Here is a 25,928-nt window from a genome sequence, read left to right on the forward strand (position 1 = left end):
TGAGCCAACCGTGTCTATTAAATATAATACACAGTCTTTCAAGGGTGTTCACTTGCTATGCTGACCTCCCTGCACTCCACATAAGGCCTGGTTTGAGTACACTCCGTGACCTTTCTGCACGTTGATGACGTTGTCCGTCCAGAAGAGGGAGTGATTGATCTGGATTGACACAAACAGCCAGTGCCCTGCCTGGCCTGTCACACAGCATCACTGGGTCACTGTAGCATGCCTGAATGCCAGATGAGGAGGGATGGTGAACACATGGGGTGGTGACCCGCTGTCTGTGATGCAGCCCATAGTTTGGGGGAAGCTGGAGTTCATCTGGACAAAGAAGAGCACCCATTCCAATAGTGCAGGAAGCTGTGTGAAGTCAAAGCCAAAGAATTTTGCTATGAAATAACAAACTGAGGAAAACGTGTTATAGAAATGGTAACTCTAGACAGTATAACATTGTATTTTGGAGATGTGTGATAGCATAAAATATCTAATGCTGAACAATATATTCAAAGATCTCTTACATCCAGTTTTATCTTCATGTTTGTTTTTGAGTTTGTTTTTTTAAGGAACTGAAATTGTTTAGTTCTCAGTGCTCTCTAATAGGAAAAAAAAACCTTTTGTCACTACTATGGCAACACTGGCCTAATGCAGCATAATGCATCTTGTCTCAACTTCCTGTGAACCTTAATGACTATAAGCTGAAAGCACAAGTGATATAGAAGAACACATCTTTATAGCAGGAATGTCAAACTAATTTTATACAGCCCACTTTCAGTCAGTGTAAAGAAGTATACCTATACAGTTTGGACAGTTCTTATACATGATAAAGAAATGCTGCTGTAGCAACAAGGAAATCTGTTAGCATGATTCTTTGGGCTTAAACTGTAAAAAATAAATGTGTTTTTAAAAAGGAGTTCTGGTAGCTCATTGCTCAGACTGCCCTGTAATTATTAAAGTTTTTGTTAATTCACAAAAAAAATGTGTGTGACTCAGAAAACCCCCCCATAAACATTTCTATAGTAGATCGAAAAATACTGCTGGCTTCCAGTGCGACCCCTCAGGCTCCTAGTAGATGCAGATATGTTATCAATTTGAACATCAAAGGTGACTTTTTTACTGAGTTATCATATTCACAAGATTTTCAGAAAACTTTACCAGTGGCCTTGACCTTGAGCTCAAGATCACCAGGATTCAAATTTGCCGAAGACTTTTAGTAGATGCACCTATGGTATGAATGTGAAAATCCTAGGTGACTTCCTTCTTGAGTTATGGCATTCAGAAATTTTTCAGAAAACCTGATCTCTGACCTTCACTGGGAGTCAAACTTGTCCGCAAGCTTTATTAGATGCGCCTTTGGTACGAATTTCTACATCACCTTGTTCTCAAGTTATCGCATTCACAAATTTTGGCGTCCACTCCACCCACCTGGCTGACAACAATACCCTGTCAGGCTTGTTACAGCTGATGGGTAAGAATTGTTATTTAATTGTTTTTCTGTTACTTAATTACTTTGGTGTAGTATGAATGGTGATTATGGGGTAGGTCTTTATTAGTAGAAAAAGCTGTAAAAGTTGTGAAAATACAGTTAAAAGTCTAAAATGTATATCTATATATATTCTCTTTTTTCAAAGAGAATATCAGCAGAATTCTGGCTGATTTGTTGGCCCAATTCTGGCCCCTGGACCTTATGTTTGACATCACTAATCTATTGCGTAAATCAGAATTACTATAAGTACTTTATATAGGGTCTTAGTATGTTTTACTTGTTATGTTTTGTTTTTTAACTTTACTGTTTAATTTAACAATTTCTCAAATTCAGTGAGAGGTCCTTATTCTAAAAATATGTCTACGTCCTAGAACGTTTTTTCCATTATTTAAATATCCCCATAGTCATTAATAGATGTGAATAATTTGCGAAAGCTCTTTCTCTAACTTTATATAAAGGTTAATGTAATCATGTATCAAGGTGGTGTCCGAATACATGCTATAAACTACAACTCCAATCCTGCTTTACGCAGTTTTGATGACGTTGCACGGGCATTTCCCATAGTAACCTTTCCTGTCTGCTTGCTGGTGCGTTTGCGCCTCCTGTCTTGAAAGCGAGGTGAAGAATAGTTTACTTTCCAGAGTTCAAGGTTTGGTGTCGGTGTTCGTTTGGAGTAAAGGCTTTTGCCGAGGCGTTAAGCCCCCTTTCTCAGAGCCAACATGCTGAACATGTGGAAAGTTAGGGAGTTGGTTGACAAAGCGTGAGTATCTTCTTATCACAGTACGGCTGTAACGAGTTATTTGTGCTTGTAGTTTACCTGTTTGAAAGAGACACGTACCCAAAACTTTGACGTCACGTCATTCTTTACAAGTTAGCTAGCCTGTATGCTACTAGCGAATTAGTTAACTGACTTTTACAAACACCATACTTCTTGTTTTAAGTGTGGGTGTCTTGTTTTTCTTACAGTTCTTCTTGCCTTGTCGTTCAGCTAAACTGTAACTAAAAGGATATGGTGTGACTGCGCTTGACATTTGTTCGTTTTCTCCGAAAGCGCATGCTAACCTGCTTGGCTAACAAGCTAATTATGTAGCCTGTTGACTGGGTGGGTAGCTAGCTGACCAGGCTAGCCAGCTAAGCTAGTTTGACAGCTCCCAGGCTGAATAATTAAACAATGGGTGTTTTTGGAGTTATGTGAAACAGACTTGTCGTCCAACCCCTGTTTAGCTGCTACTGCCTGGAAATACATTTTTAATTAATTAATTTAAGGTAGAAGTGCTTTACGATCGTCTTGACACTTGTAGCTAAGTTACACACGACGTTGTGGTAGTTGCACGAGAGCCCTTGAGTTGTAAGTTAAATTGTTCGTCGTTAAGTTACAATACAACAATTGTCTAGATTGTTGTAGATTTTCCACCAGCGTCACGCTAGCATACACATAAATACATAAATTAACACATCGTGTTAGTTTTAAAATAAAAACACACCCTTAAAAAACAACTACCTTTACACTTTTGGCTTACAATCATGTTGGTGGCAACTAGTTCCCAGTAAACGTAAGTGTGTGTTAAGAAGTTTGACCACAACTTACGACAGTTGTTATTTGAGTTGGCTTTACTGTTATTGAGGGTGCTTTATGTTTTTATTTATTTTTCTACTTAAAAGAGCCACTACAGAGTATTTATTAATGAGTGATCAGTCATCTGCTGGGTTTTGTAACTTGTTGGTGGATGTCAAGCTTTCTCCCTCTCTCTCTTTTGTTTGCTTCCGGTGCATTTTTGCATAGTTTGATGGGAGTGTTGGTCAAAGCTTCCATGGCAGTAATTTATTACCTAGCTTTATCAAAGAGCAATCCAACACCTTTGTTCAGCACATTTGTTCTCCTTTGGCTGCTGGTTTATTTTCAGCTGATGACTGTACTCTGAAGCTTTTGTAGGCTATTGCACAATTTTCTTAAAAATGTATTTTTATTTTTTGTTCTTTCAAGGGCTTAGTGGCTTATTGTGCACAGTCAGACAATAGTGTGTTAAGTCTATCCAAGAATGCAATCCTGTGGATGCACTTGACTCCCCTCTGTGTGTGACCTTCTGCAGCATGTTTTGCTTTTGTTGGAGCGAGTCAGACAAAGAAGGAAATATTTACTTTACAAAATTTAACTCAGTAATTCCACATTTGAAAGAACTTAAGTTTCAGTTGAGATAAAGGAGACGAGGCATAGATGTATAAAGATGCCGCAACTTGTAAAAACAATGGTCATGACATGCCAGACATTCATTCATCTACACACACACACACACACACCCAGAAGCATGTAAATTATTTACTAAACTTAATGTTATATAGATCACACTATCCTGCAGTATTGTATAAATACTGTATATTGTTGCATATATTTATTTTCTGATGCATCTGCACCATTTTTATTTTAACTTATAATATAAAGCAATTTGAATTGACAGACTAAAAGAGAGATTATTTTTATGCCTGAATGAGTGCGCCTTCATTCTAATCTGGCTTTATTTGAGACCTTTGAAATTGGGAACTTGTTGACTTGTTTTCATAAAGTGTCAATAAATGCTGAGTCATTAAGACTGATTGTTGCATTCTTCCTCTGATTAATCAGAGGGTTTTATGTGCATTTTTTTTTGTTAAATATAATGAGTAAAATGCTGATTTGTTTTTCTTATTTTTTTTAACTTTTGTAATGAGTAAAGTTAACATTAATATAAGAACTAAAGTGCAGTTGCAATGAAGAGCAAGGGAAATGCTTCAGCAGTATAGCAGCGGAAATATGTGTGATTGTGTGTCACTGAGAGTATCACAGCTTCCGTTTTATCTAGCTGATATCTAGAACAGCAGCAACCTCTGTGTGAAGATAAGCAGTTGCATCAGTGCCTTTTATTTTTTGTCTGTCATTCATGCATGGCAGGTTAGCATTTTCCCTAACTAGCTAGAGAAATTCTGGATATATAAAGTTATAACTACACATGGAGTAACCAGAATCCTTTGAAAACTCTTGGATATAGAATGTTTGAATGTCTGTCTGGGACTTTTCAGCAAATGTTGACTGTGATCCATGGTTGGGCCCAGAGGCTTATTTTAATTAGCTGTGAAAGGACTCTGGCGTGGTAATTTTCAAATACTTTTCATGGCTTAAGCCACATTTTACAAAAGAGAGTATGTTGTCAGAGTTGTAACCATACCCTGCAACTTTTAGCAATGCAGTCTGCCTGAAAACCACAGAGAGGGTGTATCCTTGTTAACAATATGGCATCAAATCAGTGTTGCTCTGTCAGGCGCTGTGCTGTTTATTGCTGATGTGGCAGTAGTGAAGGAGGAGGTTGTAGAAATTTCAAATTGCTTATTTGCCTTGCCACATTTTATTGCTAAAGTTGCAGCAGGGCCTGCTTACTTATTTTAAAGATGATGCCTGTATGATTATTGATCATAGTTCTGCGGTTCTGTAACAAACAAGTTAATACTCTAAATCTGAATAAGGTCTCAGGTTGTGGCTCAGTTTTACGTTGCATATACAATTTGGGATAGTGGCTATACTGCTTCCCTTAATGCAAACACTGCATTAAGGGATAACCAGTTTATCCAGTTATGACTGAATAGATGCCAAATGACATGTTAAATTAAATCCCCTTACACAAACGGCGATTAGTCAAATAAAGATGCAAAATCTCAATTAAAAAACACAAGGACACCATTGTCAAATAATGCACAGCAGGTGATGTAAATAGAAATTACAGAAGCAGAAATGAACTTTATAAAAAAAGGTAAAGAAAAACTTTATAAAGTCCTTTGCTTTTTTCAAGATCTTGGTGGAACCCTTATACACACTGAAGCTAAGACGTGATATTTTTTTCTTTCCCTTACAGAATGCTGGCTATATTTTTAAGTAGAAACAAGATTTGTAGACTCTAATCCTGGATAAATATAAGGCAGAGTTTGATTAGCCTTTGTTAGTTCTGTACTGATTGTGATTGCGTTTTTTACTTCTTTAGTCTTTTATAATATACGAAGTCCTATATATTTGGAACACAGATTTTAGCCTGAAATGCTTAGAGAGATTCATTGTTTTGATTTCTTCCCATTTGAGTCTCTGATTCCTGTTGTACTAGTTTCTAACTAGAGCTCAAAATCAGTCAGCAACTCTTGTTTTATTCATCGCCATTTTAGCCTGCATGTATGTGTTTACACTGAACGCATTGTGCATTTGCCTGTGTGGTAAGCTGTTTTAGGTTTTGACAAGGAGTTATAGAAAACACGTGATCCTTTTGTTCTTTTAGCCTTTAAAAGGGCACTTGTGGTTGGCTTAAGCATCTTTAAGTCTCTGATTTTATATGATTTTTGTACTGTCATTCATGTTGGTCTTGCTGGGCTGAGGTGCAGGTGCATACTTTGAGCAGAAATGACAAATAAAATGTATTATAATTGAAGTTTGTTTTTGTTTGTTATTATAGAACCAATGTGGTGATGAACTACTCCGAGGTGGAGTCTAAGGTGAGAGAAGCCACCAATGATGACCCCTGGGGACCATCAGGACAGCTGATGAGTGAAATTTCTAGGTAAGGTTTGTTGTTTATTTCATTTATGTTTTACTGAAAAGCACCCACTGTAAATAAAAAGAAAACCTTACATCCCTTTATCTGCATTTCCATGAACATTATTTTTAAAGATCAGGCTTCTATGACAAATCCAGCTCTTACTGGATTTTAAGCCTCCTCGCTCATCAAAACAGGAAACAGGGCTTCTTTGAAAGTCAGCAGAACGTTTCTGAATAAACAACCATAAACAATTATAGTTTAAAAGTTAAGCTGTAAATTACCTGCATCTGAATGTCTAAGAACTCCCGTGAACTACCTCTGATGTGTCTTACGTGACTTTCTTTAAGTGCAGAAAGCTTTGTCAAAAACGTATGAGCCCCGAAGTTATGAGTGACACAGAAGTTTCTAATGACTCATTTAGAAGCTGTTTTTACAAAAAATGGTTTTTGATGTTCAAGCGTCCCGTTTGACCTCAAGTCTTTTCCTGCACAGAACTGCAAACAATGAGAATATTAAACCCCCAAGTGTTCATTGTTGATTATTTATCATATTCAAAGTGGACATCAGTGTTTGAGTTCATCTGGCTTTTACTGTTCATGCTTTCTTCTTATGCAACTATGCATACACAGATATGCTTAATTGCAGATATGCTTTTTTTTTTTTTTTTTTTTTTTTTTTTTAACATGAAAGTAAAAAGTCTAATTCCCCCCCCACCCCTCCGTTTTTTTTATAAACAGAGCCACCTTCATGTATGAACAGTTCCCAGAGGTGATGAACATGCTGTGGGCCCGCATGCTGCGGGACAACAAAAAGAACTGGAGGAGAGTCTACAAGGTCTGCCTCAGTGCTGTTGTAAAATGACACAAACGCATGTTCTTGCATTAATTGTGAAACAAGGCTTGAAGACCTAAGTGCTGAGAACATTTTTCATTCTGTGGAACACTTTGGACTTGCTAAACTAAAATTAATAGATTTGATTTAACTTTAAAGGCCTTTCTCCTTACTTTTAGCAATAATCGGGTATCAGCAAGAACTTTAAGATTGGGTTAAGCTTTTTTACAAATAACCTACTGATGGATTTCACTCAGCAAGAGATGTGAAGACAAACCACATTGTTTGAAACACTGTGATTGAGAGTAAACGAAAGTCTGACACAAGAATCACAACTTGAACAAACTGGGTTAACTCCAAACTTGAAGTTAAAAATAAAATCTTAAATCTTTTTTTTAATTTCCCATTTTGTTTTTTTCTTCCCCCCCTCCCTTCAGTCTCTATTACTGCTAGCCCATCTCATCAGGAACGGGTCTGAAAGGGTTGTGACTAGTGCCAGAGAACATCTGTATGACTTGAGATCACTAGAAAGCTACCATTTTGTAGGTAAGGTATCATTCTGGTCTTCTTTTTTTTTCTTTTTTTTTTAATTTAGATCTTAGATGGCTAGACATTTTGTTTGCTGAATGTTGTTGTAATGAGGTGAAAAGTTCTGTATCAACAACAGCTTTAATGTGGGCTGCAATGAATGGAAGGAGGAAGGAGGCCCTAAGCAGTGCTTAGTCCAGAAACTCTTAGCATACTACTGTAAAGCTGCTTTCAGTGGCCCAAACCATGTGTGTATTTTAGACTTTGTTTAGAAGGAAGGACACAATAATTATTATTCTTTGTCTGTGTCTGGATTTTGTGTATTACTGTTGTAATTTAATCAGTTTTGTTATTCTTTCTCCTTAAATTGCTACCCTTAGATGAGAATGGGAAGGACCAAGGTGTGAATGTACGTCAGAAGGTGAAGGAGATGGTGGAGTTTGTTCAGGATGATGACAGGCTTAGGGAAGAACGGAAAAAGGCAAAGAAGAATAAAGACAAATACATTGGTGTATCCTCTGACAGCATGGGACACAGAGGCTACTGTAAGTCCACAGATGTGCACATTTTGTAAATAGAGGTGTTGGGAAAAGAGCAGCTGGAACTGATGTGATTACTTTTTGGTGCGGAAGTATAACCTGATATCCTATGATGTCCAACTCATGTTTGCTTCTCTTTTTCCACTAATAGCGGGGGACAGGTATGACTCTGGTGATAGAAAGTGGGATGATGACTGGGAGAAAAAAGGGCCATTCCCCTTCAGTGATAAGCTGGGGGAAATCAGTGACAAAATTGGCACCACCATTGATGACACCATAAACAAGTTTAGAAAGAAGGACAGAGACGACTCACCAGATCGATTCAGGTAGGATACAGCCTCCGATCTGATGCAAGGAAACTAAACACAAAAGGAAAGTTTCTTGTTGCTATTTAGGACAAAGACATTTGAAGATGTGATCACAGAGCTTTGTGTGTTTCTTGATGGGTAGAATGTGTACAATGATTGTGTCTGGTCACCTTACCTCTCATGTTGTTTTTGTCCCTAGTGACAACGAGGAGGACAGGGGTCGATCATCTCACAATGGCCAGCAAAGAAAAGAGTTCAAAGATGAAGAGGAGACTGTTACCACAAAAAGTCTACAGATTGTCCAAGCAACAGAGACGACAGCAACACGGAAGAGAGGAGGCCCATCCAAGAAAGTAGACCTTGGGGCCGCAGCCCATTACACAGGAGACAAGAGCCCAGATACCACCGCCAAACAGGTAGCAATAGCGCTCTTCAACAAATGAAATGAGAGAAGATTTTATTGATATGAGGCTGGTTATGTTTACTCTGAATCTTGAGTTTTTAGCTTTCTTATTTTATTTTTTTGGTTGTTTGTTTTAATTCCAGATGCAGCCAGCCGCAGCCCCTCAGCCAACCAATGCTGCCCTTGCTGATCTACTGATGGTGGACACAACACCTAGTCAGCCTGCTGCCACAGGTATAATGTCACTAAGTTTGAGAAACCTTTTGTGAAGCACACTTATAACCTGTCTTATGAGAAGATTGATGAGACTATTATCAGTAAAAAAAAAAAAAAATTCCAGTAGACAAATTGGACAGGATCCTTAAAGAAACTGATGGTCTCTGCCCAAAATGAAAAATACCTTCCAGTCACTGCAATTGTGACATACCAGTAAATCCAGGACTAACCGTTTTAGTTCAGCGTTACAGTACCACAAAGAAAAAAACTCCAGAGTAGCTGCACGAACACACTAGACTCTACTGAAAGTGTGGTGCCCAGCTGCTGATAGCAGCTTCCCATTTTTTGGGGACAGCAGGAGGAGGGAGTTGATGTATAGGAACTAAGTGCACCAGATGTTTTTGGAGGAGTCCCTAGGGAATGGAGAGGGCAGAAGCACTGAACAGATGTTTGGTCCCCTCCACCTATTCACTGCTTCCCCCTCCCCTCCCTCCTACACTTCTGACACTAAGGGAATGCTAACTATGGTGGAATGACACCTGGAGCTCACTTGTTTTAAATTTATTTCTGTTTCTCAATGCAGGCCTGATCGGTGGATTTGCCGACTTCTCCTCACCTGCTGCCTCTGCTGGACTGTCCTCGGGTTGGTTTTAAAAGTTTTTGGAGTGTGTGTTGGTGTGTGTGTGTGTTGGTGTGTGTGTGTTGTTGGTGTGTGTGTGTTGTTGGTGTGTGTGTGCATGTCTATGCTGTCCTGTTGCAACCATACCACTAGAATATTCAGAGGGATTCTGGGAGGGAGCCCTGGCCATATGGAGCCTGCTACCTGCTCTGCATAATAAGAACAGACACACATCAACTCCTGTTATGGATGACAAGGAGATGGGGACAGAGGAAGAAGTTGGTGGGGGTGGAGAAAGATGAGAGAGACTGAGAGAGGGAGAGAGACATTAGGCCAGGCCAGTTCAATAAAAATTTAAAAAGAGCCATCAGTGGTCACTGAGAATGTCCTCAAAAACATAACCTCTTTAGCTTTCTATTGTTTACTGTCAGGCTCAGATTTGTGATTTTGCTGAATCATATATTTGCACGGCTCACAGTACAAATATCACTGTTTCGATGGCAAATAAAGACACTCATGCAGCTGTCTGTTTTTTGTTTTTGTTGTTTTTCTGCCTTTCTTGTTGCAGCAGCACAACCCTCTAACCCCAATGGAGACTTTGGAGAATGGAATGCTTTTCCTGGAGGTCAGATGCCAGCATCTGCTCAGACTGGCAACATGAGTGGAAATGACCTTTTTGCACCCATGAATGCAGGTCCTTCTGTTGCCACCCCAACTGCTGCCCCGGCCCCAGCTTCAGGCTCTGGTCTTGCCTCAGCAAACCTGTTTGACTTGATGGGGCCAACACAGTCTCTCACCTCCTCTCAGAGCCTCAGCTTTAGCATGAGCAACACACAGAGTGTGAGCACCACGGTCCTACCCCAGTCTAAGTCACAGGTATGCATGATTGCACTCATTCATACACACATCCTTGTTAAATTATTGATTGTTCTACACATCATTACAAGAGTCCTATCGGGTGTAAATAGAATACAGGTGGAATCAAAATCTCTTGGGTCACAGACTCTTAGGCTTCATGGATACAGAGCTAGAGATATGGATTAGTGTGTGGTATATAAAGCATAGCATGAGATATGAGACATTGCTAGCTCCAATAGTAAGTTCGAGTGATTAGATCTGGATTTTCCTCAGCAATATTTTTAGATCTTGTCAATGCCGAATCTGAATTAAGCATGTTTTTGTGAATTCAAAATGTGTACCTTTTATCGTACCACATGCTTGTTTGCTCTTGGCCTACAAATTCAAATGCTGTGCAAAATTTCTTTCACATGCTGTTTATAATAGATTAATTCCAGATGTGACAAGCTAGATAACTATTATCACTAAGGGTCAAATACTTCCATTTATCCTCTTACTCCCACTTTTTAACATTGCACCTTGACCTCCTTGTGTGATGGAGACATACTTCATGTGATTGAAAGACAAAGGACAAGCGGGATGGTGGAGAGTTAATGTGCAGCCACTCCAGATGCTCATCTTCCCCTGAGACCTTTCCATAACCACCCACTCCTCATTTTACTGACACCGAATGAGAAAAATGAGATTTGAGTCACAAAAACATTAAAAGTCCAAGGAAAGTTCACATATGTTGACTGTATCTTCATGTAAAAAGGGTGTTGACCTACTTTAAAGGGGGGAAGACATTCACCTCTTCCATTTCGTCTATTTATTTTAAATGATATGTTTTTATTGAGTTAAGAAAGAGACTCGGGTAGATTTCCCTCTGTCGAGGTTAAGTGGGTCATGCTAAAGGTTTAGAGGCTTGAATAATGAAGTAAAAACTGCATCTCAATTTTTTTATGAATTTGGCACAAATGAGCTCTTTTTCTAACATTTTGCCTGCTTGTTTATCTGTGCCAGCCCCTCCAGACAATGGGGGGTCCTCTTCAACCACAGCCCATGCAGTCTCTCCAGCCTGTTCAGCAGGGAGTGTCATCTCAAGGTGCAGGAGCCAAAGCATCCCTTCCATCCACCTGGTCAGATCACTCTGTTAACATCAGCCTGGACTTCCTAGGCCCTGGAATGCAGCCCCCCAAACAGGCCCAGCCCAGTCTCAACACTCTCCAACAAGGTGAGAGGATTAGTACTTCAGATCTGACATGAATGGCAACAACCTCACAGTCCAGGTTCTGGCTTAAGTCTTTTTAAAATTTGAATTTCTCTTTTGTTATTTCCAGGCAACCAGGCACCCGGCAACATGCTCTCCCAGGGATTTTCCAATATGAGTCTGGGACCTACAGCTGCCCGACCTCCTGTTAATCCCATGATGCACCCTGGTGCTGGCATGGGGATGGGGATGGGAATGGGCATGGCCCCCAATCAGGGCATGATGGGAATGGGGATGAACATGGGGATGCATCAAGGTGGGATGAACATGGGGATGCATCAAGGTGGGATGAACATGGGGATGCCACAGGGAGGTATGACCATGGGGATGCCTGGTGGGATGGGGATGGGGATGAACCCTGCGATGGCCCAGCAGCCCAAACAAGATGCTTTTGCTGACTTTGGAAATTTTGGAAAGTGATGGAACTGGAGAGCAAAGATTATAAGAGGAGCAGTGGCAGTCTCCCTCTCCGTCCACTGGTGAAGGATTGTTAAGAGCTGCAAACAAAGAGTACTTGAATGTCAATAATGTCAACTATCATAATACCAACACCCTGCAATCTCTTTTTTATAGTAATATGATTTGGATCTAAGTGAATGAGTGTGTGCGTGCGTTTGAACGAATGATCTGTCAGGTCTGGGTTCATGGTCAGGCACTCTGATGATGGTGTGCCTTGTAGGTTAGTTGTATATCAGTGAGCAGAAAGAAGAAAGTGCCACTGAGAGAATGTCAGGGGGATTTGCTTTATAACCTCAATCAAATGAAATCACCAGAATTGCAAAAAAACACAACTAGCTGCGTTTGTTTTCCTTTTTTCCTTTTGCTATATAATGTCGATAACTTGATGAATCATGAATTTCGATAGCTTGATCTGCCATTTTAACTTCCTAACAAACATTGAAGGATGTCAGGTTACCTCTTTCTTTAATGTCATCGTTCTTCCTTCAACGTGTAAATAGAAATCTGAAGCCCTAACAATAAGTTATGAAGCTCATATATGAGAGGCAGTGACAATGTGAAGAATTGTATCATGTAGACCAAATCTGATATGAATTAAGAACTATAACAAAGCACATTGACACCTTCTCTTTGTACATAAGTATCCAGACTTCAAATGTGCCTGCAGCTGGAGTAATTAATTATTTGCAGTGAACGCTATCAATTGAATTTGAGGAGTTGCACCTGCAAGACCATGAATTTGCCTTTCTTATTGGTATATAGCTATATTTTTCTTCTGATAATTATAATCAGTTAGCATCCAAATGAGATAATCAGTAGGTAGAAAAGCCTTATACAGGAGTAGAGTGCCTGAAAGACCTTTGCCTTTTCTCTTCAGTCAACCTCTTTGAAGGCGACAATGTGACTGCAGTGTTGAAAATAGCTGCGAGGATGGAGTTTTTGTGCTTGGTACAAATATGCCTGTGCCTCAAGCCAAGTGTACTGTCTGTACAGATGGCGGATGCAGTTGTTTCACTAGTTCTGTTTGTTCATCTGATTCAACTTTTTTTTTTCTTGTTTGTTTGTTTTTGTTTTCAATCTATTAAGGCCAGTGAGAACTTCAGAGCTACAAGACACCAAGATAAATTCATTCAAACCTCAAGTGTTGATTCAGACTGTTAAGATTGTAAAATGCAGCTGTCTGTTAGATGTTCATCAGTGCATTTTGGTACACGACACCTTCCATGTTGATTAATGTTGCACATTAAAGCAGGAGCAGGAGTCCTGAAAAGATTTTCTGTCATAGCCACCATCAGTCCGAGTCTGTGTGTTTAGTGACTTATCAGGTACAGACGATTGTGTGAGAGGAAGCACTAACCTGCCGTGTTTCAGATCAGCATGTTGGTTGGATTGCATTTGTGTCATCGGGTAGCACATCATGAACAGTCCCATCCAGCTGTATGCCAGTTTCGTTATGCTATAGATGTACACAACATTGCACTTCAGTGGTTCAAGTGCCTGCCGGTGGTTGCCTCCTGATCCTTGTGATGAGTGATAGATAATCAAAATTGAATCTTGACTGCCTGACATTTTTGGTGTGTCGACGCTGAGATAAATAATTCACTGACCACAGGAGAAGGCGGTGGATTCTGCAGCCTCAGGAGGATTTAAGTTGTGTTTTTCTACTCTCAACCCTCCTCTCAAGGGCTCATAAGGCTGAGCACACTAACACATAGTAGCCTTGCATCGGTGTCTGAAGCATTAAAATGACCAAAATCTGTTTGCTGTTTTTAGTTTTGTTTTTTTTTTCTATTATATACATATATATATCCGTAGAGGTTTGTTTTACGCATTTTCTTTTCTACTTTAAATCCTCTTGGTCCTCTCAAAAATGGGATTGTTGAAACACTAGTATATGCAAATGTAAGATCATGGAAATCCTTCTAGAAAATGAAATTTTGCATTATTCCCATTTTGATTTGATTTACACATCAAGATTCTTTATCTACAACATTAAACAGTTGATTGAAATTTGCTAATGGTGTGTGTTATTTGGTGTGTTGTGTCATTAGCCTCATTCAAAACTGCTTCAAGCAGCAAAAGTGAAGCATCTGCACTTGGCTTGGAAATTACATTTACTTGATGGGAGTTTAATTTGTGCCAGTAATGAGACGGTGTTCAAAAGGCCGTCTGTAAATCAAAGAGAAAAGTTACGCGCTGCCAGATGCATTATAGCTCAGGTAGATCCCCCAGCATTTTATCTTTTTGCCGGCCAGTCACAAGGACTCCTGTACCACTTCAAATCTTTATTATGGATCTCTTATAACACTGATATAATGTTTAAAAAGGTCTTTCAAAGTTTTTCTCTGGACGCTTTTCTGCTTTTCAACTCCTTTTCAGTCCAGTACCTGACCATTTTCAGAGGAATGTTATTTTTGCCTCTTGTGGTCAACAAGCAACTTCACAAATAATCAGTATAAAATTAAATTTTTAAACACAGTTTGAGAATTTATTTTTTGCACCAACAAGGTTATTTTCACAGATCTATAGGTGAAAACCTGACATATCGCAGCATAGTGTGTCCTTAAAAATTTTAAAATGAGAAAACTGCTCAAGTGGAGGACAAAAGGAGTGGAACTAAACTATAGATTAACAGTATCTGAAAGTCATGTCCTTAAAAACTAAAGAAGTCTGAACTCTTATGCAAGCAGTCCTCTGAAGCGTAGAAGTGGTCATACCAAATATTTACCTTAACGCTTGTTATAATTGTGCAAACTCTGATTTGCCTTGCATATTGTAACCCTGTATGTTTGCACGTTTGAATAAACCTGTTTCCAGGTTTCTTAGCAATATATAAAGAAATGAGGTGACTCAAGACTTTTGCACAGGACTGTATTTCAATTGTTAATCCAAACTTAATAGTTATAACTCTAGCTCTAATTTTAGCCAGTGAGTTTATCACTTTTTGATCATTCAGCTTGTCCATTATTGCTGATTAAGTAACTTTTCTTGTGAAACCAGTTGTGGTCCACGTAGGTCTTTAATTAACTGTACTTCTGTTTTCTGATAAGTTGAGCTAATTCCAATTTACCCGCCGGGTCCTGCAAAGGTAGCCCAGGCTGAAAAAACACTGATTATAGAACACAAGAGAATAAATCAAGAAAGCAACGAGCCAGCTGCAGCTCCTGAGCTCAACACATGCTTTGAACCTTTTGCACTTTCAGACTATCGGGACTTAAGGAATGCAACAAAATCCTTTTGGTGTTACAGTTAAGGAAGCGCTGGATTCTTTTATTTGTCAAATTTATAGTCTCTCCCAGTGCAAGTGATGGCCTCATTACTCTGGTATAACACACACAAGAGACAGATGTTGCAGTTGTTGCCACAATTAGACCACACAATCAGTACTGTGCTCTGCTCACACTGCATCAGGGATTGTTGGAACACACTTTTGTGACAAACACAGCTTGCATTAAACAATTGACCCCATTTTTTCCCTCTCTGGAGAGGCCTTTTAAATGGGCTACACTAATAATATTCTGATACATTATATGAAAAGTAACGTTATATACAGTAAATGAATAAAAGCTCACCTTACTCATAGAACATGCCCCACTTATGACATAAAATATATGGAAAGAGGGTCAGTCTCTAAACAAATTAAGAGACGCTGAAATGCAGAAAGAAATCTGACGCAGACCCAGAAACATTGCAGCGACGGTCGTTCTGTGCCACTCATCATCCAAAACTAACCTCTGTCATTTAAAAAGGAAAAAAAAAATGCAACATCTTTACAACTTCTAAGAGATGCAGTAAATCGTGCTTTTATGGGTAATGTGCCCATTAAAGAGTAAAAGCAATCTAAGACGTCAAGACAAATGACAGCTTTTGAGTGCCATCTGCAATCTCGAGCTTCACAAACTCAATTATTCATAATGCATTTATGAAGTCCGCTGAGACTGCGCTGTCATTCCCATTCAAACTAGCGGGGAAATGCAACATAAAGGGACAAGCTCTTTGAGATGACAATGGCCTGTTCGATGGCTCTGGTGTGTTTATGGTGCCACCTGCTGGGAGACAGCCATTTCACTGGGTTTCCTTTACAGGGTGTCAAATAAACTAAACAGGCAAAAACAAAACACACACAAACACACTTTTCTGTAATTACAACTGGAAAGCTTTTATTTATCAAAAGCAAAATCATTTCTCTGGTGGGCAAAGACAAACCTCCATATCAATATGATATAAATCATCAGTCTGTGATCCATCTGAATCTCTAGAATTTGTCAGTACTAGTTAGCGCAGAATGCTCCAAAAAACCCTGCATTGTTGCCCGGGATCAATGTAAGAGTGAAAATCAGAGCGGCTGGGGGTTAACCAGGATGACATTCTCGCCACGGATGAACAGCTGGTTGATGTGGCGCGTATGGACCTTGCCGTACGTCTTGGTTTCTTTCTTCTGGCGAGCCTGTGGACTTTGGACCACGAGCAGTGTTTTGTTTGCATCCTTTTCGGTTTCAGCAGCTCCTGACAGATCTGAGTCTGCTGTCCTGCTGTCTCCTCTCACACCAACGGCAGGAGAAGAAGAACGACTTTCTGGAGTCTCTTTGGGAGAATCTGCAGGCTGCTTCTTCACCGACTCAGCACATTCAGAGGTTTCCTGGAGACTTAGCTTCTCAAAAAGCTGCAGATACAAAGATTTGATCATTCTTAAGATTTTCATCCAACTGAACCACATAAAAGCGCTCCGTGTGCTCTATATGTATATGTAAAAAGACCTTTACAATTTAAGCCAGCAATACTACTGTCAGCTTGCTTGCAAGCATTTAATCAGCAAAGCACAGATAGCTGTTATTATGAAGTAGTCATTAGAAACTAAATGTTTCTAGCTTTCCTTAGAAAATCGAAGGACAAAATTTTACTCATGTGTGTGTGTGTGTGTGTGTGTATATATATATATATAGAATGAAAACTCATCCATTACCCGTGTAGTGGTGAGGGCTTTCTCATGATAGAAAGCCTCTCCAAACAGAGGCTCTCTGTACGTTTCATCCACATCCACCATCGCCTGACAGCGAGAGATAACCAACGATTAAGATACGAAATTTGCGTAGTTCAAGAATGCCACATGAGATCACTGACCATGTTCCAGAACTTGTCGAAGGCCACGACAAAGCCAGAGCACACTCCCCTCAGACCTTTGAAAGTCCTGACGTGAACTTTGACTCTTATCCTCTCCTCCACGCAGCGGTACAGCTCCCCCAGAGGACTGCCTTTACACACTGAAAACACAAGACAAGCAGGTCGCACAGCTGCTTCTGCCTATTATGATAAATGATACAGGGAATTCAGCTAAAACTGATGCTTCTTTAAAGTAACAAGTAATGCTAAAATTATGAATAAAATATTTTAAAAATGAAATATATATATGTGTGTGTGTAATGTTGTAATGTGGTTTTCATTTTATTGGGGGCAAAGGGGTTATACGTAAACCACAACTAGGAACCTGCCAACCAAGCCATTCTGCGTCTTTTATTACTCCAGTAGTCCTATTTTACTGGGACATTTTATTTTATTTGTCGGTTTATTTGGGGTAGTCTGTCAGTTCTTAGTGTATTCTAATAAATACAAATATCGTATTCTAGTCCCTCCTAAAGTTTAAAGCGGCTCAGTGAAACTGCCCAGGCGGGACTAGGTCTCCAACACATTACATGATGAGTGTTGAACCTACGGGGCATTCTCGTCAGGACATTTTTCACAGGTTTCTGCCTCCTCTTCCTCCGCGTCGTGCCGCTGCTGCTTTCTCCCTCCTCTGACTCAGATACCGGGTTGTTCACCATGAGTTTCTTCAGCCTCTCGATGCGCTCCAGGTCAACCACGCCTTTCATCGCCTTACGCTGCCTTTTCTCCACGTTCTCCGGTTTAGCTCTCCCGCGGCCGCCCTTCAGAAAGCTCTCGTACTCGGCCACGTTGTTGAAGCACTTGATGTTTGGGATGGGAAGCTGCACTGTCGGTGAGTACAAGGCCAAGAGTGGATCAAATTTATCCGAGCAGACGTCCAGTTTATCTGCGCCATCGTCCTCGGCTTTACTGCCAGCCTCCGGCGCCGAGGCCGGGCTGGAGCAGGGTGCTGACAACGTCTCCTTACTGTCTGAATTTACACTTCTTTTTTCCCTCTCCTCCATGTTCAAAACAACCGAGGAATTCTGGGTATTTTGTCGTGTTTATCAACTGGACTACAAGTCCCATAGCCTCCTAGATGTACAGTATCTAGTTTAGTTTCTATTTAGGCACAAGATGGCGCTAGAAAGCAAATTACTTTCGTAAAATCTTTAAAACTTAAAAAAAAATTCCGCAAAGCATCCAAAAAAATTGAAAATTGAAGCATTATTTTTAAGGTGGCTGAAGAAACGGGAAATTATTTGCGTTTTATTTTAAGTCTACCGTAGCTCCGAAAATTTGTGTTCCGGGTGATTGTAGTTCCTCTACGACACAATTTCTGGGCGGACCGTATACAAACCAACGTGTTTGAATGTGCGGAAGAGAATTATTCTTATTATTTAGATATATTTAGTTTATATATTCTCTAAATAGAGAACTGACATACGTATAACACAGATCATTTTAATAATAACACTTTCCATCATTTGAAGTTATTGAATTTAGTTTTTTATATCATAGTAGTTGTCCGTTTTGACTGAATATTTTCCCACTGTTGACATATAATTTTCGCTCCTTGTGCTTTCTCTTCAGGATCATCCCAATGCTAATTAGTACAGCGAGCAGATTTGGTGTTTCGTGCTGTTCTCTTACACCTTCGGTCCGTCTTTTCTCCAGATCCAGTAACATGGCCAAAAGTAAGTTTGAGTATGTGCGCAACTTCGAAACAGATGACACCTGTCTGCGGAACTGCTACATTGTCGTGAGACTGGATGGTCGCAATTTTCACAAGTGAGTATTCTTCATTTGCGCTAAAACACCAGGAGCTATTTGAATCCAAATTGTTGTTTTGGCGTCTTAATGCATTATGTGTTTCAGGTTTGCAGAGCAGCACAAGTTTGCAAAGCCCAATGACGACAGGGCCTTGGGGCTGATGACAAGGAGTGCACGCTCTGTCATGGAAGAACTGGAGGATATTGTTGTTGCCTATGGCCAAAGTGATGAGTTCAGCTTTGTTTTCAACCGGTCTTCTACCTGGTTCAAAAGAAGAGCCAGGTGCTGATGTTTTACATAATGTTGAATAACATCATTTTCACACAGACATCTTCTAGCATTTTATCTGACTTCATTTTGTCCCCTCTTTTCCTTACAGTAAGCTCATGACCCACGTGGCCTCCCAGTTCTCCTCCTCGTACGTGTTTTACTGGAAGGAGTTTTTTGAGAATCAGCCCCTCCTGTACCCTCCGGGATTTGACGGACGGGTGGTCCTATATCCTAGCAATCGTAACCTTAGAGACTACCTTAGCTGGAGGCAGGCAGACTGTAAGTGCAAATGATGCTCTGAATGGTAAATCACACATTTGGCGTGGTGGAAATATGTCACATTGTGTCTCTGTTTCTTTAAGGTCACATAAATAATTTGTACAACACAGTGTTTTGGATGTTAGTGCAAAGAAAAGGACTCAGCACAACACAGGCAGAGGATCGCTTAAAGGTGAAACACAATTGATTAATGTATTTTTGAGTGTAAACTGGCAGCTGCAAGTGCTTATTAACAGATATAAGTATTTGAAAAAGGTATCATCAAAAAATCATATTAAGGTAATGCCCACATATTTAAGGTTGTAAGCATCGATATGTTAAAGACTGTCGCTTATAGTCAAGGTCATCCACACAGTATTCAAAGTGTACCATGTCCCAAATGACACACTGGCTTCTACCTACCAATAGATTCCAGCAGCATGTTTTGTAGATCCATATCAGCTGATCATGTGTCAGAAAAAAAACAACAGTGAATGCTCACATCTCTCAAAATGTGCCATATAAAGGATAATTGATTGCCATACTTGGTGATTTTTTTCTTTCTGGCTACAGATACGTTATGGTAGGTATAAAGCTTTTCAACTACGAGTATCTGGTCTCCTAAACAGCATCAGGAACAAGCTAGTGGCAGTGATGGCTGGTGCTGATATAGTTATGTATTATCTATTACTTGTAAATTAAAAGGTTAATTTAGGGTATTGAATATTGTGAATTAGCCACAGTAAGCAAATCTGCCCTTTTAACATTTCCTAGAAGGAAGGTGAGGTCCCAAAACTATTAGGAAAGGGATTATTTCCATTATTTCCCCACACGCTATAGAAAACTGCCAACCAGAAACAAATAACTCACCAGACCACCAAAAAGCGAGGAAACAGGCGATGAGCCCCCAGTTGGCACAATATGAAAAAGGCATCCCCTTCCCCTGAGTCCCAAGTAGCCATAAGAACAACTTCTTAGTTATGTATTAGTGTTATATTTATTGAACAACAGATTTCCCAAAAATCAGAGTATAAAATGAGTGAGCCAAGACCACAATAACAAACAAGTAGAGCTATCCATCAACACAAACTTACATGACCTGGCAAAAAGTAATAAACCCAAATATATAAGTTTACCTACCCGGACTGTGAAAATGAATAAATTGGTTGATTCGTTAGCTAAGAATGTCTTAATTGTAAAAATTCATCTATCAGTATAATTTCAGTTTAAAAACAAAACAAACATCTTCTCCATTTAATAATATCACTTATATACTTACACAACACTTGGCTTTAGGGGCTGATAAGTTTCAAGGTACTATTTCTGATATTTCATCCGAGTAAACAAAGAGGTTATTTAAAAGATGTAAGCTTTCAGCTACGTCATTGTGAACAATTTATTACTGTGCATTAAAATAGTGTGTACAGGAACAGGTCTGTCACTAGCTATGACAGCTGCTACAGACTGACGCAGCTGTCCTCTGGAAATCACCTCATTCTTGTGGGGGCTGTCTGGAACCAGCTGATGGGTTTTGGGTGGATGTTTAGGCAGCATGAGTTATTTATTTATACCTTATCCAACATTCATGGTTCATAATTCCTACGTAATAATAACAACAACAAATAATAACAAAAAAATGACAGAGTGGTTTACTATTTATTTCTTGTTGATTTTCTTCTAGTTTTAATTCCAAAGTAAAAGAAACAGCCACTATATATAACCAGCGGTTTGGTGGGCGGTGGTGTTCCTGTCATGCTTTTGTTGTAGCTGTTTATAAAACTGTACTATCTAAAGACCATGTGAGGGATTGTGTAGCTACACACCTAAGTTTGGATGTCTCACAGTATTTCTGCCTTTTTCAGGGAACATTGGCTGGAGATAAAAATGAGATCCTCTTCACAGAATTTGGTATCAACTACAACAATGAATCTGCCGTCCACAAGAAAGGTACCACCCTCATCTGGGAAAAGGTGAGGTGCTCAAGAAGGGTTTTAAATCTATTCCCCTATTCCGTGGGCTATCTACTAAACTCAAAGGATAGAAACAAAGTATAGATCCTATCACGCAATTATCAGTCCGATACCGATACAGGCATTTGTGTCAATACTATTGATATTTTGATCAGTCCACCCACCTCCATTCATCAGGTTAGGTATGCCTCTCAGTGAAGTGCAGGGACACGCTGATCCAATCAGTGCGGTAAATGTGCAGCCCTGGACATCCATGGCACGAAATCTATTATTGCTTAATCTAATGTGCATGAACGCCACTTGTCCCTGTAAGAAATTGGACTCAGTCTGCATGGGCAGGGCTCTAGACTAACTTTTTGACATGGGCGCACCGGTACGCCTAACTTTAAAAATTTAGGCGTACCGGCACAAAAGTTAGGCGCACTCAAATTTTTCAACCGCATCGCTTAACACCGCAGTTTTACATGTGCACTTTCTTTGGGGGGGAAGTCCATACAGACAATATTCATTTCTAAATTATTAACTAACAAACTTGTGCTTAAAGTGCTTTGTCAATATTGTAGAAAATGTTAAAAACTTAATCATCATCTCGGCCTCCTCTGACGACCTGTTTGCTGCTGTCTGCTGCTGAAAGGCCGTGGGGAGAGGGGACACTTGGGCAGTGCATTTACTGCAGCATATAATGTGTTTTCTGGATACACTGTGCTTTTTCAGCATTCAAAGATTGATGGCACCGTGTCAGAGCACTGGCTATGAATTTCAGACAGATCAGGCCTTAACTTAACAAAAAAGTTATCAATAGTTCTTTTCATCTTTTCTTATTACCCACAGCTACAGTACATCCACTTCTCTCAGGCCTAGGCTGCTCACTAGGGCTGAGTATCATCACTGATTTCTATAATCCATTCAATTCTGGTTCTCAAAGTCCTGATTTGATTCAATTTAGCCTCAGACAGTCAGAAATATTATAATTCTGATCATTTATCAGTACTGATACACATGAGACTTCATCAGAATTGTGAAAATCACAGCAGATGCCTTTGTGTGAAAGTAACTGAGAATAAAACACAGGAAAACATGAAGGAGATTTTCCTGGTCTGGCTTTTAAACCTTAAAAATATTCTGCAATTTTGCATAATTTTAAGAAATTTAAATTTCTTCAGTATTGAACAGCAGAAATTAGACTTTCTTGTCCGAGGTCATTTAAGTGAAAAAAGAAAAAGCGCTGTAAACAACGCTAGACTGGTGGGTAATAAGCGAATGAATAATGCAGAAAACAGATTTGAGACGGGAAACTGTTCCTGAAGTACAGAGAGAGAGAGAGAGCTGTGCAGGAAGTGTGATTTTTATCGTGGTGGAAGCAAAACAGCAAAAGTCAGAGGGAATTCATGACGACATTGATCAAATGTGAAGCGCAGTTTGCTGCTTCTTTTGCTGCAGGCTCGGTGAATTTTGGTTGGAGAGAGACAAAACCTGCAGCTCAGAATCAGCGCAAAAAGACGTAAACACAGCGCGGACCCGAAGAATCGCTAAGCTCCGACAGCGTGTAGTGTTCAGGCCGTCGGGTGAGAAAGCCGAGAAAGACGAAGCTGATTCTGATGTGTTGGGTCCGCTCCGTGTTTAGGTCTTTGTGTGGAATCCGTTAATGAATTGATATCGCTTTATTCAAGCTACTCACCTCTCTCTTCCACCTGCACTTTCAACTGGACCACGGCCAATCAGACAGGTCCCGCCCCTGACTATCTCTGATTGGTTTAGTCCACGATAGGGGCATAATGTGTGTCTGTTGTTGACCACACGGAGAGTTACAGAGATTTTTTTTTTTTTTGTTACCAGAACAGTTGGTCGCACCTGTACGACCAAATATTTATTTTTAGTCGCACCACTGAAAAATTTGGTCGCATTTGCGACCAAATTGGTCGCACTCTAGAGCCCTGATGGGGGTTCAGTACCTAGTTAATATGTCAGAGTTTTTTGTTGGAATTAACCAGACGAATTGCTCCACCTGCGGCAATGCACCAAATTCTGTGTCAAAAAGTTAGGGCAAAACCTTTTAACAGTTTGAGGTGACGTCAGAACCTGTACATAGAAGTTTGTTGTTGTCCAGAAATTGAATCCAAGGTTTAAAAAAATGCCTAAAAACCTGAATTCTTTTAAATAGCCAGCAGGATCAACTCTTGTGCTTGCATAAATCAATTCCCTTGTTATGAGGTTTCTCATTCACATCACGTAGACATTGCTTAAGATTTGTCTGCCATATTGGACCAGTAGGGAAACATGTGTATTCTTCTACTGGTTGGCAGTGGAGTACCTGGAGGTTGCTGGATCTTCCTTGGTGAAATATTTGCAAAGAAGATGCTGCACCCAAAAGCTCATAGTGATTGCTTTGGTTGCTAGCAGGTTTCCAAGGTTGCCTGCGGTTCTTCCTGTTTGTCCACAAGCTTTTGCTAACTACTAGCGTAACAGTAATAACTTGAGAAAGTGTGACGCAAATTGGATAGGGGGAAGATTAGCCTTCAAAGTAAAAGTCGCACCTTTTGAAACTTTGAAAGTCCTACCTTAACATAACACATTGTTTTATTTATTTTTTTAAGTTATTCCCAAATTTCCTGTGAAATAGATGTTAAAGCAGGGTATGCATTTTAGAATGGCTGCCTTATGGTTGATAGATTGCTATTGTATGGTGCAACATCAGTTTTCTTCTCCGTCACATCCACCCCTCGCTAGTTAGATCAGGATTTATAACACCAGTCAAAATGCCTCTCTCTCAAACTCAAAACAGTAGTCCACAAACCAGTGGGCCATGGGTGTGACCATATTTATATAGTCTGTGGTTGTTTTTGCATGTTTAAGCACACTAACGGCTCGCTTTTTCAAATGGTGTCTGTTTTTCTTCTTGTTAGAAGCAGTGAAGTCTGAGATTGAAACATTAAAATCACCACACTGCCTTTTTTCCCCTTTATTGGTATTTCTGTTGTTGTACATGAAAGAGAAATGTCAGCAGCTGCATACACTTTTTTTATTGCACATGACCTCACATTGTGGATGGAGTGTAAGAGAAAAGAGTTCTGCCACTAACATAGCAAGAAGCCATTTTTAGAAATTTCCTTTTCATGTAATAGTAGCAATTCCTTTAATAGGACATTTATTTATGCAGTTAGATGCTCCTTGGTTGTGAAAGGGAAATTTAAACTCACACAAAAACAAAGAAAAGGAAAGAAGAGATTTTCATAGGATCAAATGTATAAATAAATAACAAAGTATAAATCACTGTAATGTGTAGTGTGTCAGGCTGCCACTTGCTGTGGCACTGGATGTAGACCTGACACTAACTGCAGGAAACGCTGGTTTCATAGAAATTTAAGTTAGGTTGCATCACACTGCACCAGCTCCTCTGAGGGTTTTTTTTTTAAATGCACTCAAAACCAAATCCCACAAAATAATTTTACAGGGTTTAGGTACCGGACTGATTGATTATGTACTGCTTATCTATTCTCCAAATGTTGAACTACTTATATTAATCAATTTTCTCATTTGTCTTATCTAGCGAGATGAGACTGTCATTAAACGCACAAAGCTGCCAAATGGGGAGGAAAAGGACATGCCCGTCACACGTAGCAGGAGGAGGGTAGAGGCCTACCATTGTGACCTTATAGGAGAGCAGTTCTGGGAGGAGCACCCAGACATCCTGGAGGATGACAACTGCTAACCGAACCTTTCCTGTTGAAGGAGAACAACTCTGAACGCATCTGACCTCGGAGGTGGTCGGAAGCGGACCCTTTTAAGCAGCCACTCCAGAGCTACAGCTTTATATTGACTTTGTGTCAAATGACATGTTACCCATGAAGATCCAATGTATTCTTACTTTCATATATAAAAATGTTCCTAATATGTTGGAACTTCCCTTCTTTGACTGCATAATGATGTCTGTCATGTTTAAAGAAAAGCAGATGTGAGTGTTTTAATAGTGTGATATCTATTTACTCCTGCATATGGCTCTCCTAAGGTTGCCTTTCCTAAAATATGCCCTCATCTGATACCATGAATGACATTTAGAATACTACCAACACTTGATCTTTCAGTACGTTTGACATATTTTCTCTTGGCCTCCTGCTCTTATTACTCAGGGGTATTCAGCATGTGTCAAATCTATTTTACCTTAAAATTCTAATCCTTGAGTTTTAATACTACTTCTGCAAAGCATTCCCTTGCAGTGTCCAGTAAGAAAAGAAATAAGCAGAGTAAAGCAGAAATCAATACCTTGACAGGAACTCACGGCCTTGTCTTGAAGCCAGCTTACCATTTAGAGACGTGAATGGGCTGCACTGTCATCGGAGCTAAGAATACCTCACACACCCTGCATACACTTTATCCTTGACATGTGCGCTGTGGGGTAGTTATCATCACACTTATAAATGACCGGCTCAGTATGAATGGCTGCTGGAAGCCTAAACTAGTAGGAGCCTACTGTATGT

General features: G+C 39.8%; 3 protein-coding genes across 4 annotated transcripts; 2 read left to right on the top strand and 1 right to left on the bottom strand.

Moving 5' to 3' along the window:
• Positions 1-2,091: 2,091 nt before the first annotated feature.
• On the top strand, positions 2,092-13,902 carry clint1a (clathrin interactor 1a). 2 transcript variants are annotated; one of them, XM_085369174.1, is made up of 12 exons: positions 2,092-2,243; positions 5,950-6,054; positions 6,771-6,867; positions 7,302-7,410; positions 7,773-7,937; positions 8,083-8,257; positions 8,439-8,655; positions 8,786-8,876; positions 9,442-9,501; positions 10,046-10,353; positions 11,338-11,548; positions 11,655-13,902. In XM_085369174.1, the coding sequence occupies exons 1-12, from the start codon at positions 2,203-2,205 to the stop codon at positions 12,002-12,004; spliced, it is 1,929 nt and encodes a 642-aa protein (XP_085225300.1). In that variant the 5' UTR covers positions 2,092-2,202; the 3' UTR covers positions 12,005-13,902. The 2 variants fall into 2 exon arrangements, with proteins under 2 accessions (XP_085225300.1, XP_085225307.1); XM_085369181.1 differs by having other exon boundaries at positions 10,049-10,353.
• A 2,477-nt stretch (positions 13,903-16,379) lies between these two features.
• On the bottom strand, positions 16,380-18,207 carry lsm11 (LSM11, U7 small nuclear RNA associated). The gene is made up of 4 exons (XM_085369191.1): positions 17,754-18,207; positions 17,165-17,304; positions 17,007-17,090; positions 16,380-16,706 (listed from the first exon to the last, which is right to left on the bottom strand). The coding sequence occupies exons 1-4, from the start codon at positions 18,205-18,207 to the stop codon at positions 16,380-16,382; spliced, it is 1,005 nt and encodes a 334-aa protein (XP_085225317.1).
• A 575-nt stretch (positions 18,208-18,782) lies between these two features.
• Positions 18,783-25,254, top strand: thg1l (tRNA-histidine guanylyltransferase 1-like). The gene is made up of 6 exons (XM_085369204.1): positions 18,783-18,973; positions 19,061-19,237; positions 19,335-19,504; positions 19,588-19,676; positions 21,346-21,453; positions 25,001-25,254. Exons 1-6 carry the CDS (start codon positions 18,786-18,788, stop codon positions 25,160-25,162), a joined length of 894 nt encoding a protein of 297 aa, XP_085225330.1. The 5' UTR covers positions 18,783-18,785; the 3' UTR covers positions 25,163-25,254.
• Positions 25,255-25,928: the final 674 nt, after the last annotated feature.

Source organism: Diplotaxodon limnothrissa, linkage group LG2 (genome assembly GCF_057381915.1).
Source record: "Diplotaxodon limnothrissa isolate DT_005_m linkage group LG2, D_limnothrissa_male_GT1.1, whole genome shotgun sequence".
NCBI classification, from domain to species: domain Eukaryota; kingdom Metazoa; phylum Chordata; class Actinopteri; order Cichliformes; family Cichlidae; genus Diplotaxodon; species Diplotaxodon limnothrissa.